The sequence below is a fragment of the Osmerus mordax genome, chromosome 20 (genome assembly GCF_038355195.1).
Source record: "Osmerus mordax isolate fOsmMor3 chromosome 20, fOsmMor3.pri, whole genome shotgun sequence".
Lineage (NCBI taxonomy): Eukaryota > Metazoa > Chordata > Actinopteri > Osmeriformes > Osmeridae > Osmerus > Osmerus mordax.
Window position 1 is genome coordinate 387,099 of NC_090069.1, and position 22,387 is coordinate 409,485.

General features: G+C 49.4%; 1 protein-coding gene across 2 annotated transcripts; it reads left to right on the plus strand.

Annotated features, from left to right (window-relative positions):
- Nucleotides 1-1,961: 1,961 nt before the first annotated feature.
- On the plus strand, nucleotides 1,962-21,421 carry fubp3 (far upstream element (FUSE) binding protein 3). 2 transcript variants are annotated; one of them, XM_067258572.1, is made up of 18 exons: nucleotides 1,962-2,126; nucleotides 6,070-6,178; nucleotides 8,249-8,282; nucleotides 8,505-8,554; nucleotides 8,707-8,778; nucleotides 9,105-9,162; nucleotides 9,886-10,048; nucleotides 10,143-10,241; nucleotides 10,340-10,444; nucleotides 10,893-10,995; nucleotides 11,291-11,391; nucleotides 12,352-12,493; nucleotides 17,313-17,473; nucleotides 18,025-18,098; nucleotides 18,363-18,439; nucleotides 18,545-18,616; nucleotides 19,563-19,696; nucleotides 20,013-21,421. In XM_067258572.1, the coding sequence occupies exons 1-18, from the start codon at nucleotides 2,028-2,030 to the stop codon at nucleotides 20,019-20,021; spliced, it is 1,662 nt and encodes a 553-aa protein (XP_067114673.1). In that variant the 5' UTR covers nucleotides 1,962-2,027; the 3' UTR covers nucleotides 20,022-21,421. The 2 variants fall into 2 exon arrangements, with proteins under 2 accessions (XP_067114673.1, XP_067114672.1); XM_067258571.1 differs by having other exon boundaries at nucleotides 18,363-18,616.
- The last annotated feature ends 966 nt before the right edge of the window (nucleotides 21,422-22,387 follow it).

The following is a 22,387-nucleotide window of genomic DNA, read 5'->3' on the forward strand; positions in this document are numbered from 1 at the left end:
CCCTCTATCACCCCCTCTCACTCACCCCTCTATCATCCCCTCTTACTCACCCCTCTATCACCCCTCTATCATCCCCTCTCACTCACCCCTCTCTCTCATTCCCCCACTCTCATCCCCTCTCTCTCATCCCTTCACACTCATCCCTCTCTCATCCTGCTGTGTGGCTGTCTGTGCTCCTCCTGGTCTGGCTGGGCCATGCCGCGGTGCTGCAGGGTATAGAGAGGGGGAAAGGGAAACTACTTTAATGACAGTGTGAATGCCTGACTGACTCTTTGATGCCAGAATTTTACCAGGGTTTCCCGCCCTCTGAGTGTGCTTTGGCAGCACATGGTAGCAATAGCACAGAGGGATCAAACTTCACTCATGCTACGTTGGAGATTTTCATTTAGAAGTGTCATTCAGTCTGAGGATATGGTAATGAAGACCTCCTCTTCTTCCCCCGTACTTAATTTCTCTCTTTTCTTTTTTGAAGGTGATAAAACGCTCTCGGGCTGACTGGCTGACGGGCAGGAAAATAGATATGTGAGCTGCAGTCTGTCTGCCCACCAGACCTTGTGTGTGAGAGTGTGTGAGAGTGTGTGTGAGAGTGTGTGAGAGAGTGAGTGAGAGTGTGAGAGAGTGTGAGTGAGAATGTGTGTGTGTTCATGCCTGTGCCTCCAGGAGGTTAAACACACAGGCCTGTAGAGAACACAACACACTGTTCACAGTAGAGAACACAACACACTGTTCACAGTAGAGAACACAACACACTGTTCACAGTAGAGAACACAACACACTGTTCACAGTAGAGAACACAACACACTGTTCACAGTAGAGAACACAACACACTGTTCACAGTAGAGAACACAACACACTGTTCACAGTAGAGAACACAACACACTGTTCACAGTAGAGAACACAACACACTGTTCACAGTAGAGAACACAACACACTGTTCACAGTAGAGAACACAACACACTGTTCACAGTAGAGAACACAACACACTGTTCACAGTAGAGAACACAACACACTGTTCACAGTAGAGAACACAACACACTGTTCACATTTGAAAGAAACAGACACTTTGTTTGAATTGCAAGGTGTGAAGCCAGGTCCTGAATATTTATATATTTCAAATTGAATGTTTCTTTTTTCATGTGTTTTTTTTTTATTAACCCTATTTTGTTTAAATCGTGGTTTGTCATTTTCTCATGGCTTGGGTGCAATTTTAGAGGAAGGAAACTGTTTTGCATAAACAGTCTAGAAATTTGCAGCAATTTTACTCTCCTCTGTCCAGAACGTTTGCCAGATGTGTAACAATAGATGCTTCCACATGTGCTGAGGATGAAATTCAATATTTCAATATTTTTGTCTTTCCAATCTGCAACTGTTTTAGTCTGACCACGTTGGTTCCCCTATTGTATCCCCATTAGAGTCAGGTCAATAGGATAGAACGAAACTTTTCAGGATGGGACATGAATTATATATTGAGCAAAGAGAAATGCACAGGTGATAATAAAGTGGTCACGAATGTTTTGAATGTGTGATTTTATTGTGTGGATTTAAAATAGTTTCATTGTAACAAAACGAAAGATTAGTTGATCGTTTACGTTGTTGACTCTTTCTTGTATGTAACCTAATAAGGTTGTGCTCAAAGATATTGTCTGGTTTAATCATGCATGGAGGCTCAAATTATAACAAACAGCATCCCAGCGCATTGCCAGACACTTCACATGTTCATAAAAAATGCTTCACGTAATGTATTATTTCAACAAGTCTGAAAATTATCATTATCAAATAGCTAGGATTTACTTGAGCACAATTACACAATCACAAACTGGAATCTTCTTCCGGTGAAACGCTAATCTTCTACGCCAAGTAACGCGTGTCTTCAGAAGAGAGCGCTCTCTGTCAACGGATGCTTGACGCGGCACTCGCGAGATTTAACTTCTGCACAAACAGCTTCCTCTTCCTGGGGTCGGCGCGTGTGTCGCTCTGTCTGCTCGCCAGTGCTTTTTTCGGTGTTTCTGAGAGCTGCCGTAGTAGGGATGATGATGATGGCGGAGCTGGTGCAGGGACAGGCCGCGGTGGCTCAGCCTGGAACGAAAGCGGATGGCTTCGCTGACGCTTTACACCGGGCTCGACAGGTAATACATTTCACCGATGAGTCACTGATATATTTCAGACGACAAACGAGCAAGACATTTCGGCGTGGTGGCGGAGTGCACTTTTTTAACCAGCGTACACCCATACCCCCCCCCCCCCCCCTCACTCGAAAAAAACACAGTCCTCCTGTAAGCACAGCTAGCAGGCTAGCGAACAAGCCATACGGTCCCAGTGCTAAGACTCCCAGCATTGCTGTGCGAGCAGATTAGAGAATGCGGGCCAATAACACTTCATAAACAGTCCCAAGAACAAGTCAACAATTAGGCAAAACAATACTGACGTAACTGAAGCGTAACTTGCGTGATATAGAAGTGAAGGAAACTTTTAAAAAACTAGGCACAGCAACAAACTGCAACCTGTTGTAAAGCCTCAGAAGTTAAAGCTAGCTAGTTAGCTGTAGCTCGCTAGCCAGCACGAGCTGATGCATCCAGCTAGGATGACCAGTTGTGGTTGTGGCCTAGTTCGTGGCGAAGCCAGTCTATCAGCTGATTTCAACCACGCTGTCAAAAGTTAGTTAGCTAGCTAGCTGTCAACCAAATCCGGCTATTTAACTTGTACCTGTTATTTTGTTTGCCAGGGAAAAAAGAACATTCTGAGTAAAGTAATGTCGGTCACCCAGGATAAGTGTTACTGCCTACTCACTTGGCTGCTAGGTAGCACTAGCTAGGTAGCATAGCTACTGTGCTAATCCCATGAATCCTGCTGCAAGCTAGCTAGCTACCAGAGCTAGTGTGGGTTGGCATCTTTGACTTTTAGCAAGCTGTCGAACGTTGCTGGCGTTTTAAATTAGTTTATTATAATAGTAGGTTGTATTAGCAATTTATAACATTGTTTACAAAGATAGCTAGCTTGATTTGTTACGTATTCAAATTCAACTTTCCATTTCGTTTACATTAGCAACAAGTCTTGCTTACAGTAGACAGACGTTAGCTTTTGTAGCTAGCTAATTCTTCGTTTTGCGGAAGGACTTGAGTGGAACATAGTCAGAGCAAAGATGGCAATATCTTTATGCAACTCTAGTATACCCGCGTTGTTACAACAAATTCCTTGTACCAAAATAACGGGTTCATTGACAGCTGGTCAGTCTTACTCGCTGTCCTAAAACGTTAGCCAGTTATGCATTTAGCTGGATAACGAGCTCAACTTTTTAAAGTCGACGTAAAATGTCCATATGGATTTAAGGCAGGCAGTGGGCACGAAGCAACTAGTGTGCGCAGTGTAAAATGGAGCCATTTCTAAACCACGGACATTTGTCACAATATCCTGTGTCTATGCCCCATACCCAATCTTATCTTTCAGTTCTTGCACAATTTTCACCTCTCCATAATGTGTGGTTTTAAGACCATGTGCCCTCGCAGCAAGTGTAGCTCTCAGCTTCCTGTCTCTGGAGCTTTCAGTGACATGACCAGTGGACTGAAACACAGGTTCCGGTGGCCCCAGAGCCTTGTTTATGAACATTGTAGCAGGTTTTGAATGCAGAGAATCGTACATTACACAGCACAGCCTCTCACACTTGTCAGTGCCTAACAATGTACGTGTCTGTGATGCAGGTGTGTTTTTCACAGTGCTTAAACACACCTGTTTGCAGAGTCATGTCTCACACACGTCCCCCGCCTTGTCCTGTACTCCTGAGTTGCACATCATGGAAACGATAAACCAGACTTGCAACAGGACACTAATACAACCCTGAGGCCGTCTGTAAAGCCTTGTGTCTCGTGTCTCCCTAGACAGGCTGCAGGCCCCACTAAAACACATTCTTCTGAACAGGATGAGCATATGGCACATGGGATTCAACCTCCTCCCGGGGTGCCCACCAGCCTCGTCCTCAGCTGAGCTAACCTCTGGACTGGCACCCAGGCTGCAGCTGACCCACCCCAATACAGCATGTTCAGCTGTCCCTCCTGGTTGCCCTTTTACACTGTCTGGTAGCTGAGATGTTACTTTACACTGGGTCTGGTAGCTGAGAAGTTACTTTACACTGTGCCTGGTACCTGAGATGGTACTTTACACTGTGTCTGGTACCTGAGATGGTACTTTACACTGTGTCTGGTAGCTGAGATGGATACTTTACACTGTGTCTGGTAGCTGAGATGGTACTTTACACTGTGCCTGGTAGCTGAGATGGTACTTTACACTGTGCCTGGTAGCTGAGATGGTACTTTACACTGTGCCTGGTAGCTGAGATGGTACTTTACACTGTGTCTGGTAGCTAGTAGTAGATGTTGCTTCCAGACCAGTGTGACCAGGGCCTGAGAAGGGCAGCATGTGTGTCCTGGTGGTAAAGACCCCCACCCCTGGCTGCAGGGACAGCTCCAGGCTGCATGTGCAGCTGCATTATTAAAGGGGGGGCTTTGACCTTAAAATAGACCCCCCCCTCCCAGTTATGGATTCTAGAAATTGTCTTTAACCCTTGTGCTGCCACGACGGTGTCACAATGATCCGAAGGCAGCACAATGTTTATTGATTCTAATTTCCTCTGATGTAGTAGTACTGGTCTGTGCTAGAACACAGCCTGTATGTTGCATAATCTCTCTGGAGATTCTTCTATCTGGTTGTAGTACACCAAGTACTCCAGACATTTATCAGCTCCTTTTTTATGAGCCCAGCAAGTCCTTCCTGCAAGCCTACAGCTTCTCTGTGACTAATGTACTTTAACAAAACTACTATGGTTGTGATATATTACAAATTAAGGATACAATTAAATACACACCCACCTATTTTGAAGGGTGAAATTCTGTATGTTTTTTTCTGGTTATTTAAGATGTGGAATGTGGATTCCAAGGACGGTGTCTTAGTCAGACTCAGTTTCTCCCAGGGTTTGGTTGAAATCTCTCAGCCCCTCCCCTGGTTAGGGTTCCTCAGGGGGAAATTACGCCAGCTTCTAGACTCCCCCAGAGTAACCCCCCTCACCTCCAGCTCCTCCCAGACCATCTCCTCCTCTCCTCCCAGACCAGCTCTAACAAGTGGCTGGTTGTCTGGTCTGACTCCCATGTGTGTGTTAACCTTGTTGTACTTTACAGCCTCTGGGTGGTGATGTGCAGTGTGCATAGCTGGCATAGGGTTAGGCCTGGCTTTACAGGGTTAGGCCTGGCTTTACAGGGTTAGGCCTGGCTTTACAGGGTTAGGCCTGCCTTTACAGGGTTAGGCCTGGCTTTACAGGGTTAGGCCTGCCTTTACAGGGTTAGGCCTGCCTTTACAGGGTTAGGCCTGCCTTTACAGGGTTAGGCCTGCCTTTACAGGGTTAGGCCTGGCTTTACAGGGTTAGGCCTGCCTTTACAGGGTTAGGCCTGGCTTTACAGGGTTAGGCCTGCCTTTACAGGGTTAGGCCTGCCTTTACAGGGTTAGGCCTGCCTTTACAGGGTTAGGCCTGCCTTTACAGGGTTAGGCCCTCCCCTGCCTTTACAGGGTTAGGCCCCTCAACATTACCAGGAAAGATGGTTATGTTGTACGAACAGTCTGTGGGTGTGTGTGTGTCCAGTCCCCCCCCCCCCCAGCGTATTTCGAAGGGTTAGGGTAACCCGCCCCTCCTCCCTCACCAGCAGCTCAAGAGTGGAGGATGATGGTGCTGCAGGTGACTGATGTCTCTAATTGGCTGCCTGTAATTGGCGTTACTGTATCTTTACAACAAAATTACATCAATTTCTTACCAGACTGAGATCTCAATTGAGTGTAATTTGAGTGAAACTGTATACTTCTCAAAGGGACGAGGGAGATTAGGGGGAGAGCTTGGTGCTTTGTGTGTCGAGGTTTCAGTGTTCGTCTCTGGAGAACACGGAGATAATTAGAATGGACAGGTGGCTAATTTAGAGTTGAGTACTCAGACTGGCTGGTGTGCCTTGGCTCCGCCCAGGTAAAATGGTTCCATAGTCATGTTGTTTGTAACTAGTTTGATGTTGTCATGTCATGATGTTCTCTCTCTCCCAGATTGCAGCTAAAATGGGAGGAGAGCAGATGCCCCACATGAACAACAACTCAGTAGTTGATCCCAGTCTCTATGGTTACGCAGCACAGAAACGCTCCATGGACGACGGAGGTAAGCTGCCCCGCAAGGTGCTGCACACGCACACACGCACATACACAAATCAGAATCAGAATGGGTTTTATTCGCCATGAAAGTTTGCACAGACAAGGAATTTGCTTTGGCAGGAAGGTGCAAACATTAAACATATAGGAATCTAAAATTTAAATATGAGGACTAACTATACTAAGGGTACATCACTAGCAAACTAAGGGTACATAACTAGCAATGGAATTAGATAAAAATAAACTACAACATTCTTTCAGGTTCACACCCACTTCCAAGTGCACACATACCCAAGCTTTTAGTCACACATTCTCTAAAGCACACACACACTCTCAAGAACACACACACACTGCCGAGTTTGCACACTTTGTCAAGTGCACTGACACTTCCAACTTCACACACTAACTGAAGAACAGACCTGTCCTGCTGGGGGTAGGCCTGCTGGGGGTAGGCCTGCTGGGGGTAGGCCTGCTGGGGGTAGGCCTGCTGGGGGTAGGCCTGCTGGGGGTAGGCCTGCTGGGGGTAGGCCTGCTGGGGGTAGGCCTGCTGGGGGTAGGCCTGCTGGGGGTAGGCCTGCTGGGGGTAGGCCTGCTGGGGGTAGGCCTGCTGGGGGTAGGCCTGCTGGGGGTAGGCCTGCTGGGGGTAGGCCTGCTGGGGGTAGGCCTGCTGGTGAGGAAACCACCCTACCTGCGCCATCCTCCTCCTGCTGCCCACCTCGAGCTGCTGCTGGATGGCCAACATGCGGGCTGACGGGCTGACGGGCTAACTGGCTAACAGGCTGGCTAGCATGTTATTAGGCTGGCAAGGTTTACAGCTAGCTAGCAGATTATCAGATAGCTAGCAGGCTAGGTTAACAGAGACCTTGTGTCAGGAGAGCTGCAGCTAACCTAATTACATAACTCGATGGCCTCCTTCAGCCAATTAGCCCCCTCCATGTGGAAGTATACTGTGGTCAGGTGACCTGGGCTCCATGTGGCAGCATACTGTGGTCAGGTGACCTGGGCTCCATGTGGCAGCATACTGTGGTCAGGTGACCTGGGCCTGCATCGAGGTCAGGAGAGCATTAGCGGGCGCGCTCATTTACGACCTTGTCCGGCATGAGCCAGCCGTCCGTTCAGAGGTGTATAGTAGGAACAATGATGGAATCAGCAAAAGATGTACAGGGGGATTTGAACCTGCAACCTCCCAATCTGCAGTCACATGCTCTACCCCTGCCTGCAAGATGCTGAGCTGCTCTCAGAGGTGTGTGTGCTGGCGTTGTCTGACATAATCAGCAGATTATAGAATGTTGGAAATTCCTGGACAGGTTGTTTAATCATACCACCATATCTGCCAGAGATTCAATCTGAGACATTCTCACAGATACGTGCAAAATTTTCACACCCACAAGATTCTTCTCTGTCTGCATGATATTTATGATGTAACTCTTTGTAACATGTGACACATTTAAATGTGCTTTGCTGTTTTCACTGTTGTGCTGTCAGGAGGGTGAGGGGGCAGGGCCTGTATCAACCCTATCTTCCGTTCTGCAGATTTTAGAGGTTTTTCGTTTTGTTTTCCTCCGGGATTTATTCCACCTCAGTGCTTGGCCTGCAACTGGAGTCACATTGGGTACCCTATAGCCCTTTATATTCATAGCAACAGCAATCCCATTCCAGGTCTTTACCTCAATTCATTTCTAGCAGTGAAAATAAGTGCAAACGACCATAAAATTGCGTGAGGCGTCTGTAGACATCAGGTCTGGTGTGAGCATCCTCCCCACTGACCCAGCAGGCCCCCTGGACGTCTGGCAGCAGTCAAGTCACTACCAGAAATCAGTGACCCGACCAGCACCTCTCAGAATGACTCTCTCACACACACACACACACACGCATCTAATTTCCATAGCAGTGTGGCACCCCGCTGTGGGTCAGACACTGACACAGTGCAGTCAGTCATCTCCATCTGCTCCCCTCTCCCCCCTACCTCCCTCCCTCTCCTCTCAGCCTGACTCCTTCCGCCCCCCCAGCCTGGTGTAGCCAGGCCTACCTCCCTCTGTTTCAGCTTGATTGACCACATTCTGATTTCTCTGTTTTCCAGTAGGTAACCAGCTTGGTGGAATGGTACATCAAAGGTGAGCCTTGCATGCCTTCTGCCAGCGATGATCTGTGGGACATTATGAGTCTGGCTGCGTATCGGCATGTCTGTCTCAGTCAAGTAGCATGTTCTCATCACCTGCACAACCATCAGAGCGGTCTTTCTGAATGTCAGGGTCACCACATTGATTTTTTTTCTCCCTCCCTCTCCCCCTCTATCCCTCCTCTTCTCTTTCTCTCCTTTCTCTCCTTCTGCTCAGGGCTATTATGACAGAAGACTTCAAAGTGCCTGATAAGATGGTTGGATTCAGTAAGTCCACCTTTAGTTCTGTCAACTCAATTTGAACGATTGACTCAATCTCACCCTACCTACAGCTGTTGACCTGAGCTCGTTTCAAACTGCCACAAGCTTGACCTTTTCCAATCTCCCCTCTTCTCCTCTCCCCTCCCTCCGCTGGTCAGTCATTGGACGAGGAGGAGAACAGATAACGAGAATCCAGCTGGAGTCCGGCTGTAAGATCCAGATTGCTGCCGGTACGTTCTGACTGAGAGCAGAGGCCCATTATCCACAGCTAGTGTTCAAGTGTAGATACCAGCAGACCACAGTAGATTCCTAGTCATCTGTGTAGATACCAGCAGACCACAGTAGATTCCTAGTCATCTGTGTAGATACCAGCAGACCACAGTAGATTCCTAGTCATCTGTGTAGATACCAGCAGACCACAGTAGATTCCTAGTCATCTGTGTAGATACCAGCAGACCACAGTAGATTCCTAGTCATCTCTGAATCTGAGGCCAGACCAGCAGGCTCTGGCCCAGCTGTCAGGGAGTTCTGACCGTGTGTCTGTGTGTGTCAACAGACAGTGGAGGCATGATGGACCGGCCCTGCACCTTGACAGGGAGCCCAGAGAGCATTGAGTAAGTATCCATCTCAGCTACCAGACACAGTGTAAAGTACCATCTCAGCTACCAGACACAGTGTAAAGTACCATCTCAGCTACCAGTCACAGTGTAAAGTACCATCTCAGCTACCAGTCACAGTGTAAAGTACCATCTCAGCTACCAGACACAGTGTAAAGTACCATCTCAGCTACCAGTCACAGTGTAAAGTACCATCTCAGCTACCAGTCACAGTGTAAAGTACCATCTCAGCTACCAGACACAGTGTAAAGTATCCATCTCAGCTACCAGTCACAGTGTAAAGTACCATCTCAGCTACCAGTCACAGTGTAAAGTACCATCTCAGCTACCAGACACAGTGTAAAGTACCATCTCAGCTACCAGTCACAGTGTAAAGTACCATCTCAGCTACCAGTCACAGTGTAAAGTACCATCTCAGCTACCAGTCACAGTGTAAAGTACCATCTCAGCTACCAGACACAGTGTAAAGTACCATCTCAGCTACCAGTCACAGTGTAAAGTACCATCTCAGCTACCAGTCACAGTGTAAAGTACCATCTCAGCTACCAGTCACAGTGTAAAGTACCATCTCAGCTACCAGACACAGTGTAAAGTACCATCTCAGCTACCAGACACAGTGTAAAGTACCATCTCAGCTACCAGGCAATAGTTCCACTTGTTGACACTAGGAGAGGGTGTGTGTGTAACTGTGTGTGTGTAACTGTGTGTGTGTGTGAACAGGCAGGCCAAGCGTCTCCTCAGCCAGATTGTGGACCGGTGTCGGAACGGTCCGGGTTTCCATAGCGACATGGACGGCAACAGCGCCATTCAGGAGCTCCTTATCCCGGCCAGCAAGGTGGGGCTGGTGATCGGCAAGGGAGGAGACACCATCAAGCAGCTGCAGGTGTGCAGCCTCGGGAACAAGCTCTTTAAATCAGCTGGAATAGATGGTGTTCTTCAGTCATATAGAAATGTGTGTGTGTGTGTGTGTCCTGCAGGAGAGAACAGGGGTGAAGATGATCATGATCCAGGATGGTCCCATGCCCACCGGAGCTGACAAGCCTCTGAGAATCACTGGTGACCCCTACAAGGTTCAGGTAGGTCACCACACACACACACATACTCCTTGAATACACAAACACACACAACCTAGACACTCACTTCTGTGTGTGTGTGTGTGTGTGTGCGCGTGCAGCAAGCCCGGGAGCTGGTGGTGGAGATTATCAGAGACAAGGACCAGGGAGACTTCAGGGCTGGCAGGGGGGACTTTGGAGCCAGACTGGGAGGCAGCAGTCTAGATGTAAGACCTGCATCACTCCTCACCTGTAACACACCTGCATCACTCCTCACCTGTAACACACCTGGATCACTCCTCACCTGTAACACACCTGCATCACTCCTCACCTGTAACACACCTGGATCACTCCTCACCTGTAACACACCTGGATCACTCCTCACCTGTAACACACCTGCATCACTCCTCACCTGTAACACACCTGCATCACTCCTCACCTGTAACACACCTGCATCACTCCTCACCTGTAACACACCTGCATCACTCCTCACCTGTAACACACCTGCATCACTCCTCACCTGTAACACACCTGCATCACTCCTCACCTGTAACACACCTGCATCACTCCTCACCTGTAACACACCTGCATCACTCCTCACCTGTAACACACCTGCATCAGTCGTCTCTCAGAGATCAGGACGCTGCAGTGTGCTCAGTGCCTCCTCCCCCCCAGGTGGCAGTGCCCAGGTTTGCAGTGGGCATCGTCATCGGCAGGAACGGAGAGATGATCAAGAAGATCCAGAACGATGCTGGGGTCCGGATCCAGTTCAAACCAGGTGAGGATAATACTGTGTGTGTGTGTGTGTGTGTCCTACACTGTGAGTGTGTGTGTGCAGGCTACACTCTGTGCCAGTAGTCTGAGAGGACCATGATCTGGTGCCATTTGAGCTCTGCTACAGCGACCCACCCCCCCCGCCTGTCTCTCCCAGACCCCCTCTGGGTGCTCTGCTGGGACCGGCTGGGACACTTCTCCTCTACCCCCCCTCTCACCTGGCTGGGCTGGGGGGTATCTGTGGTACTGGTAGTGAGAGGTGTGTGTGTGTGCCACTAGTCACATGTTTCTCCCTCCAGATGATGGGATCAGTCCAGACAGGGTCGCCCAGGTGATGGGTCAGCCAGACCGCTGCCAGCACGCAGTCCACCTCATCAACGAGCTGGTCCACACAGCCCAGGTAACCCTGTCTGACCCCTACCTGACAACACACAGCCCAGGTAACCCTCTGACCCCACACACAGCCCAGGTAACCCTCTCTGACCCCTACCTGACAACACACAGCCCAGGTAACCCTCTCTGACCCCTACCTGACAACACACACCCCAGGTAACCCTCTCTGACCCCTACCTGACAACACACACCCCAGGTAACCCTCTGACCACACACACAGCCCAGGTAACCCTCTCTGACCCCTACCTGACCAGGTAACCCTCTCTGACCCCTACCTGACCAGGTAACCCCAGACACCCAAGTTTGTTATTGTTAATCATGCCTGTTCTGGTTGGTAATGCATATTTAGTCAGTTATGAATGTTGAGCCAATAGTTAAACTGCTTTGATCCTTCACTTTAATGAGCCATGACCCGCCTAACCCCCCTCCTCCCCCAGCCCTCCCCTGCCCAGTCTCTCTCTGCATGGCTGCCAGACAGGGCCAGTGTGGGGCCCCCTCTGCCCCCCCAGGACCCCCTTTCCCTCTGGCTGGGCCTGGCTGGGGGGGGGCTTCTCTCTCAGGTAACCAGGTCTCACCTCAGACCACTGGCTGCTGGGCCCTCCTGGGCCCCCCTCACCCATACAACCCCCTGGGCCCCCTCACATAACCCCCTAAGCCCCCCTCATCCACACAACCCCCTGGGGCCCACTCACCCCACACCTATAGATGTTGGGGGTCCCACAGGGCTGGTGGTCCACAGGTGGTCACGGTCTCACAGGAGGAACAGGGTGGTGAGCCCAGACGTCCTGTAGACCATGTTCAGTAGACACAGCGGGTGTTACGGGTTCTGAATGTCAGTCTGGATTAAAGCTAAATGAATAAACACGTGACGATGCTGGCTGTGCCTCCGGAGGGTGACATGTTCTGCTGTCTGAGCCTCTGGTGTGTCTCCCCTCTCTCCCCCCCCCCCCTCTCTCTCTCCCCCCAGGAGCGTGATGGGTTCGGAGGCCCCATGGGGCCACGGGGCCGGGGGAGAGGCCGTGGCGACTGGAGCATGGCGGCACCCGGAGGCCTGCAGGAGGGCACCTACACGATACCTGCCGACAAGTGTGGCCTGGTGATCGGAAAAGGTGAGGGGGGGCTTGGTCTGGGGGGCCGGGTCTTCAGCAGGGGGGCTGGGTCTGGGGGGGCCCTTTCTTCAACAGGGGGGGCTTGGTCTGGGGGGCTGGATCTGGGGGGGCCCGGTCTTCAACAGGGGGGGCTGGGTCTGGGGGGCTGGATCTGGGGGGGCCCGGTCTTCAACAGGGGGGACTGGGTCTGGGGGGCTGGATCTGGGGGGGCCCGGTCTTCAGCAGGGGGGGCTGGGTCTGGGGGGCTGGATCTGGGGGCGCTGGGTATGGTTTTGTCAGCACTTTCATTCTAAATCCCACAAAAACGACTGCTAATATTTCCTCTGCATGGTAACTGATAGCAAAGCCCTCTGGCACTTCAGCTCATATAGTAGACACCCCACCACACACACATCTGTAGGGTAGTTTTGAAGTTGGTCCTCCTCTAATATATGCAGTATTCTGTGTCCAGCCTGCAGCTCTTAGACCCCCAGACTGCCTCAAACAGACACACATACTTCTGATTTGTCTTTAGCCAAGTTACCTATTTTCCTCAAGAGAATATTCTAGCTGTTGGGCCCTGAGTGGCTTGAGGGCAGGACACAGCCCGCAAGCCAGCATGTACTACTGTTCAGTCTAGCCCGAGTTACTAACAAGCAAGCCAGCATGTACTACTGTTCAGTCTAGCCCGAGTTACTAACAAGCAAGCCAGCATGTACTACTGTTCAGTCTAGCCCGAGTTACTAACAAGCAAGCCAGCATTTACTACTGTTCAGTCTAGCCCGAGTTACTAACAAGCAAGCCAGCATTTACTACTGTTCAGTCTAGCCCGAGTTACTAACAAGCAAGCCAGCATTTACTACTGTTCAGTCTAGCCCGAGTTACTAACAAGCAAGCCAGCATGTACTACTGTTCAGTCTAGCCTGAGTTACTAACAAGCAAGCCAGCATGTACTACTGTTCAGTCTAGCCTGAGTTACTAACAAGCAAGCCAGCATGTACTACTGTTCAGTCTAGCCCGAGTTACTAACAAGCAAGCCAGCATGTACTACTGTTCAGTCTAGCCTGAGTTACTAACAAGCAAGCCAGCATGTACTACTGTTCAGTCTAGCCCGAGTTACTAACAAGCAAGCCAGCATGTACTACTGTTCAGTCTAGCCCGAGTTACTAACAAGCAAGCCAGCATGTACTACTGTTCAGTCTAGCCTGAGTTACTAACAAGCAAGCCAGCATGTACTACTGTTCAGTCTAGCCTGAGTTACTAACAAGCAAGCCAGCATGTACTACTGTTCAGTCTAGCCTGAGTTACTAACAAGCAAGCCAGCATGTACTACTGTTCAGTCTAGCCCGAGTTACTAACAAGCAAGCCAGCATGTACTACTGTTCAGTCTAGCCCGAGTTACTAACAAGCAAGCCAGCATGTACTACTGTTCAGTCTAGCCTGAGTTACTAACAAGCAAGCCAGCATGTACTACTGTTCAGTCTAGCCTGAGTTACTAACAAGCAAGCCAGCATGTACTACTGTTCAGTCTAGCCCGAGTTACTAACAAGCAAGCCAGCATGTACTACTGTTCAGTCTAGCCTGAGTTACTAACAAGCAAGCCAGCATGTACTACTGTTCAGTCTAGCCCGAGTTACTAACAAGCAAGCCAGCATGTACTACTGTTCAGTCTAGCCCGAGTTACTAACAAGCAAGCCAGCATGTACTACTGTTCAGTCTAGCCTGAGTTACTAACAAGCAAGCCAGCATGTACTACTGTTCAGTCTAGCCTGAGTTACTAACAAGCAAGCCAGCATGTACTACTGTTCAGTCTAGCCCGAGTTACTAACAAGCAAGCCAGCATGTACTACTGTTCAGTCTAGCCTGAGTTACTAACAAGCAAGCCAGCATGTACTACTGTTCAGTCTAGCCCGAGTTACTAACAAGCAAGCCAGCATGTACTACTGTTCAGTCTAGCCCGAGTTACTAACAAGCAAGCCAGCATGTACTACTGTTCAGTCTAGCCCGAGTTACTAACAAGCAAGCCAGCATGTACTACTGTTCAGTCTAGCCCGAGTTACTAACAAGCAAGCCAGCATGTACTACTGTTCAGTCTAGCCCGAGTTACTAACAAGCAAGCCAGCATGTACTACTGTTCAGTCTAGCCTGAGTTACTAACAAGCAAGCCAGCATGTACTACTGTTCAGTCTAGCCTGAGTTACTAACAAGCAAGCCAGCATTTACTACTGTTCAGTCTAGCCCGAGTTACTAACAAGCAAGCCAGCATGTACTACTGTTCAGTCTAGCCTGAGTTACTAACAAGCAAGCCAGCATTTACTACTGTTCAGTCTAGCCCGAGTTACTAACAAGCAAGCCAGCATTTACTACTGTTCAGTCTAGCCCGAGTTACTAACAAGCAAGCCAGCATGTACTACTGTTCAGTCTAGCCTGAGTTACTAACAAGCAAGCCAGCATGTACTACTGTTCAGTCTAGCCTGAGTTACTAACAAGCAAGCCAGCATTTACTACTGTTCAGTCTAGCCCGAGTTACTAACAAGCAAGCCAGCATTTACTACTGTTCAGTCTAGCCTGAGTTACTAACAAGCAAGCCAGCATTTACTACTGTTCAGTCTAGCCCGAGTTACTAACAAGATGTTTATTTAGTTCTGGTGGTGGTCAGCTCTACTGCCCTCTTCATCAGGGCTGTTTCTCATGGTTGTCCCGGAGAGAGGGGGGGTGGGGGGGGAGAAAGTGATGAGGGAAGCACAAGGTGGCCCCCCTGCCCCCCCGCCCCCCTAGCCTCATGCATACAGCACCAGCAGCATTCAGGCTCCTCTTAAAGGCTTAATGACGGGGATAATGTGTGTAATGTGACATTAATTGTTGCGGCAGCATAATAGAGGCCCTCCATCATGAGAAGGCAGGCTGCAGCTAATGGGCAGCATTCACATAGATAGAGTGCAGACGCTGGTTGAATGAAAGGAATTAGCTTATTGGCTATTCATACCCACTCTATTGCCAGCTATTTAAAAGTCATTGACCACTGCATTGGAAGGCCAGTGTGTGTGTCCTGTGTGTGTGTCTGTGTGGGCCGTCCTGTGTGTGTGTGTGTCTGTGTGGGCCGTCCTGTGTGTCTGTGTGTGTGGTGGGGCGTGATCAGATAGGGCCCCTCTACCTATGGTGAAAACACAGCAATAGAAATGTCAAGTGCCTTTTGTGCGTGTGGGGCGCGGGGAAACTAATATCCCGGCCCCGCCCCCCCAGCATTAGCATATGAAGTGTCCTGGGTGGGCGGGGCTGGGCTGGGTGGGCGGGGCTGGGCTGGGTGGGCGGGGCTGGGTGTCAGCCTGTCTTACAGGACGGTGATTAATATCTTTACCATGCCAGGACCAGCCTGCTGCCCCAGCACTGAGGACACTCACACACACACACTCTCACCCTCACACACACACACTCTCACCCTCACACACACACTCTCACCCTCACACACACACTCTCACCCTCACACACACACTCTCACCCTCACACACACACTCTCACCCTCACACACACACTCTCACACACACTCACCCTCACACACGCACTCTCTCACCCTCACACACTCTCACCCTCACACACTCTCACCCTCACACACTCTCACCCACACACTCTCACCCTCACACACACACTCTCACCCTCACACACACACTCTCACACACACACACTCTCACCCTCACACACACACTCTCACCCTCACACACACACTCTCACCCTCACACACACACTCACCCTCACACACTCTCACCCTCACACACACGCACACTCTCACCATCACACACACACTCTCACCATCACTCACTCTCATGCCCATGCGGGTGTATAGCGTAGTGTAGTGTATAGCGTAGTGTAGTGTATAGCGTAGCGTAGTGTAGTGTATAACGTAGTGTAGTGTACAGCGTAGTGTACAGCGTAGTGTATAGCGTAGTGTATAGCGTAGTGTAGTATATAACGTAGTGTAGTGTGTAGTATATAACGTGGGGAAGAACGTCCTAGCTAGCAGGCAACCTGCTCTGGAGATAAAACACTGAGAGCATCGTGGAGGTCTTCTGTTCTGCTGCTGGGCCTAGCCCTAACCCACATCAGTCCCTCACTCTGCCCCCCCTCACTAAACCAGGCTCATTAATGGGCCTATATTATGTGAGTGCTCCAAGGCCTCAGTCCATGAAGTGAATAGTCAGGTCTTCATTTCTCTGTGCTGTTCTACCAGAGCACCTCATAATGGCTTCATTAAGCAGAAGGTTCATTTGCCTGACAAAGCTCACCGGCCCGTGTGAGGTCTGGTGACAGGGGGGAGAGCGTTGTCATCATGGGGTCATCCTGGGTCGCCGTGGTGTCAGCCACCAGCGGACAGACGTGTAATTGATGTTGGGAAGAGCCCTAGGCTGTGATCCGGAGGAGGAGGAGTGAGGGGGGCCGGGTGGTGTCTCCCCCTCACTCCCTGCGTTCTCCACAGAGCACAACATGCAGCCTGGAGTGAAAGGCTAAAGAGGGAGACAAACGATATCCCAGAAAGAGGATACGCTTTAATTTAGTCTTTTTCTCCAGAAATGTTTTATTTCATCCTGCTGGTATAATCACCCCCTCCTTCCCCCTGACCTCAGCAGCAGGAGTCTTGGAGGGGAGGAGAGGGAGCAGGGCTTCTGGCTCTGGGTAGCGCTGGTGTTAGTGGGGCAGGGGAGGATATGGCACTACGCTAAAACTGACAGGATGTGACATCACAGCACATTGTAATGGCACTACGCTAAAACTGACAGGATGTGACATCACAGCACATTGTAATGTCACACATCACCACAACTCACTCTCTCTCCCTGACCCCCAGGTGGAGAGACCATCAAGAACATCAACCAGCAGTCCGGGGCCCACGTGGAGCTGCAGAGGAACCCCCCGCCCAGCACAGACCCCAGCGTCAGGGTGTTCTCTGTCCGGGGAACCCCGCAGCAGATGGAGCTGGCTCGCCAGCTGATCGATGAGAAGATTGGGGTAGGTGGTCCCTCCACCAGCCGTCCTCTATTGTCAGGCTACACATTCATGAGGGCACATGTCAATGTGCTGGTGGGGGGGGAGGCTACTGAGGCTGACCCAATCCAGCAGAATGGTTAGGGTTAAACATGAAGGATCCAGCATGGTGTGAACAGAGGCTCTGCTCCCTGACCTGGCCTGTTGGGTCTTTTAACTACAAGTGTGGTCTCCCTCTCCTTTCTCTCCCCCATCCTCTCTCTCCCTTCCCCCCCTCTCCCTCTCCTTTCTCTCCCCCATCCTCTCTCTCTCTCCTCCTTTCTCTCCCCCATCCTCTTTATCCCTCTCCTTTCTCTCCCCCATCCTCTCTCCCTTCCCCCCCTCTCCCTTCCCCCCCTCTCCCTTCCCCCCCTCTCCCTCTCCTTTCTCTCCCCCATCCTCTCTCTCTCTCCTCCTTTCTCTCTCTCTCTCCTCCTTTCTCTCCCCCATTCTCCCTCTCCTTTCTCTCCCCCATTCTCCCTCTCCTTTCTCTCCCCCATCCTCTCTCCCCTCCCTGTCTCTCCTCTTCTCTCCAGGCGTCAGGAATGGGAGGTAACAGTAGTTTTGGTCTGAACCCCTTCTCCCAGGCCGCAGCTACTCCTCATCAGAAGTGAGTAGAAACCATAACCTAGCACACACACATCTACTGACCCTGTCTAGCACACACACATCTACTGACCCTGTCTAGCACACACACATCTACTGACCCTGTCTAGCACACACACATCTACTGACCGTCTATCTGAGACTTGCTCTGGGAAACACGAGTAACATGCTGGAAGCTGTCTGCTATCTTTTAAGCCTTTGTAATAAACTATATAAATACTAAAGTATGGTGACAGAATTGAACACGAATCCCTCTGTCTGGCTGCAGCGGACCTCAGACCTTCATGACTGGAGGATGGGGAACCACATATCAGACCTGGCAACCCCAGGCCCAGCAGGACCCAGGTAACCCTACTGGGGGCAGGTGGGGGGGTAGTCTGGGGAGAGGTATACCCCCTCAGGGTGGGGGCATGGAAGCATTTTTGACCGTGTGTTTGTGTGTGTGTGCAGGTCAGCAGAGCCAAACCCAGAGCAGTGGGCCAGACTACAGCAAGGCGTGGGAGGAGTACTACAAGAAACAGAGTAAGACTCTCCACTATCACCTCCACTAGCACCTGCACCATCACCTCCACCACCACCTCTCATCCCCTCCACTATCACTAGCACCATCACCTCCACCACCACCTCTCATCCCCTCCACTATCACTAGCATCTGCACCATCACCTCCACCACCACCTCTCATCCCCTCCACTATCACTAGCACCTGCACCATCACCTCCACCACCACCTCTCATCCCCTCCACTATCACTAGCACCTGCACCATCACCTCCACCACCACCTCTCATCCCATCCACTATCACTAGCACCTGCACCATCACCTCCACCACCACCTCTCATCCCCTCCACTATCACTAGCACCTGCACCATCACCTCCACCACCACCTCTCATCCCCTCCACTATCACTAGCACCTGCACCATCACCTCCTCCACCACCACCTCTCATCCCCTCCACTATCACTAGCACCTGCACCATCCCCTCCACTATCACCTCCACCACCACCTCTCATCCCCTCCACTATCACTAGCACCTGCACCATCACCTCCACCACCACCTCTCATCCCCTCCACTATCACTAGCACCTGCACCATCACCTCCTCCACCACCACCTCTCATCCCCTCCACTATCACCTCCACCACCACCTCTCATCCCCTCCACTATCACTAGCACCTGCACCATCACCTCCACCACCACCTCTCATCCCCTCCACTATCACTAGCACCTGCACCATCACCTCCACCACCACCTCTCATCCCCTCCACTATCACTAGCACCTGCACCATCACCTCCTCCACCACCACCTCTCATCCCCTCCACTATCACCTCCACCACCACCTCTCATCCCCTCCACTATCACTAGCACCTGCACCATCACCTCCACCACCACCTCTCATCCCCTCCACTATCACTAGCACCTGCACCATCACCTCCACCACCACCTCTCATCCCCTCCACGTCTCCTCCAGACCAGGCAGCAGCAGGGCCGGGCTCCCAGCAGAGCTCCCCCCCGGACTACAGCGCTGCCTGGGTGGAGTACTACCGGCAGCAGGGGGCGTACTACGGCCAGGGAGCCCAGCAGACACAGGCCCCCGGACTACAGGTGACACACTCCTGCCTCACGCTCACACACACACACACACGCCCTCTCCTGCCTCACGCTCACACACACACACACACACGCCCTCTCCTGCCTCACGCTCACACACACACACACACACGCCCTCTCCTGCCTCACGCTCACACACACACACAAACACACGCCCTCCTGCCTCACGCTCACACACACACACACACACACACACACACGCCCTCTCCTGCCTGTACCAGATTTTGAACTGAACTGTCATGACTGCCTGCTTTGAGCTGCATGCGTGTGTGACTGTGCTGTCTCCTGACGTCAGCTCTGTGTTTTGCAGGATAATTAGAGAGGACCTTTAGTTGAAGAGTTTTGAATCACTGGGGAGGAAAACGAACCTTTTGTAACAGAGGTTTCTAGATTTGCAACGCCTTGAAGACTTTTACTTTTTTCTTAGTGAGAAACACTAGCTGTAGAATGACTTATACAATAAAAAAAAAAAGAATATTTCTAAATCAGGAACATTTAATTGTTACTAAATACTTGTGTACACCATTATTTTGAATGGACAATTTCCGGGATCCCTTTTGGACATATGAGAGCCGTTTTGTTTTCTATATTTTACTTTTTGATTCAAATTAAACCGCCAAAACGAACCCCGGAGTTGTAACATTTCAGCAAACGCAATATAATCTATTTTTTCTAGTTCTGTTGCAATAAAAACGTAATTATGGGCTTAGCAGTCTTGAATACTGTTATGTTTTGTTTTGTCATGATGTTTTAAGAATGTGTAAAAAATGTCTTTCTTTACTTTTACATAAAGCATTTTAATTCAGTGAGATGAAACTGTGATGTTTTGTTACAGAAAAAATTATTATTTTGTTACAAAATACAAGGTGTGTTGGCAAATGGCAGTTAATTCCTAATTTAATTCCTGTTGTTTGTATTTTGTTTTCCATTGTCATGTTATTGTACTCTGGTTTAAAAAAAGGTGCAATATCTTATTTCATTTTTGAAACAAAGATGGATTCTGTAATATTTTGACATAACTTGTAGTTCTTAGATAATTTTTTTTAGGCATTTGAAAATGTAATGGATACTTTTTTTATTACAATGATCTGATGGGGTTAGGGATGTTGCATATTGTGAGTTATTTGCCTTTGCTATCTTGTAAAACTATGTATGTATGCTCAGATACTTGACTAAATACTTTATTTAAAAATATATATATATAATTAAATCAAAGACTTTTTTTTCTTCCATGGAGTCATTATTGCAGGAATACTGTCCCATGTTTTTTGTTCTGTTTTCATAATGAAAATATTCAAAGATCGTGAATGTGTCATTTGAAATTTGATGTTGCATCTTGCTATGGACAACGATGAGATGTGTTTTATGTATGTTCTGTAACTGAATCATTCAAGACTGCTAAGCCTCGGGATTCTACCTGTGTAATAATTAATTGTAGTTTTTTATATTCTAAGTATTACGATCAAAACTGTCTTATTTGGTACCACCCCACCGCCCCACCCGTACACACTGGGGCGACGTGTACAGTCCAGCTAACTTTTTAATTCATTATTTTTCTTTCTACTTTGTGTGATCTAATATATGTATGATTGATTAGTTAAATGAATCTAGTATTAACTTCATTGCTTAATGAAAAGGGATATTATAATTTTGAAATGTTTAATTTTAGTGTTTTTTTCCTCGTGTACAGGTAACCGTGTATTAAAAACGTCAAAAGACTACCTTTATTGTATTCTGTTAAAATAATATTTTTTTGCCATTTATGAATTTAGATTTTCTTTTGTCACAATTCCGTTAGTGCGGCATTATGATTATTCGGTTTCACATCTGAAACGTTTGCTGAGGTTGCAAGCCTAACAGTCTAATATATAAATGTATAGAAGTCAACTGTACGTTACGTATGTCTTATAAACTGAAAATCTATATTTTCTACAGCACATTACTTTGCCAGTTCACAAACTCTAATAAACGATCCACAAGCCCCTCTTGTGGTTGGGTGAGTCATGTGGTGAGAACACATGATGGCTTCCTTCCTCCAGCTCATCTCAGCCCCCCCACACGCACACACGCATGCACACGCGCACACACACACGAGCACTGTAGGTGACATGCTGCTGGTGACATGATAACTATTTAGATCGTAAATACTGCATTAAAACACAAACATTCATTGGTCTTCATCAGGTGTCCAGGCTTGTTGCTGATGAGGGAGGAGGTACAGGAGGTGATTTAAAGCATCTGAACTGATATTCTTGTCCTGCTGCTGGTGTGTGGGAGGGGGGGGGGAATGAGTGTTTTGGCAGCTGTATTCGCTAGTTGAGAACATGGATCCTCTTGACAAGGGCTCATGTTGCCAGATTTGTCGTTTAACAGAAACTACTGAAAGGTAGTCAGGATCATTGTTATTTATACACCATCTTCAGTGCTTTGCTCTTTTGTCTCTGGCTCTAATTGTCCCTAGCCCAGACCCATCCCTGGTCCAGCCCAGCCTGTTGGCCGCTACAGGCTGGGCTGTCCTCACTACTCTCCTTGTCCTCACTACTCTCTGTGGGGGTCCAGCCCCATAGAGGACCTTACCCTATGATTCTGTGCAGCTGTTTTCAAATCCTGAACCCCCCAGCCCGCTGCCCTGTCCTGTACCCCAGCCCGCTGCCCTGTCCTGTACCCCAGCCCGCTGCCCTGTCC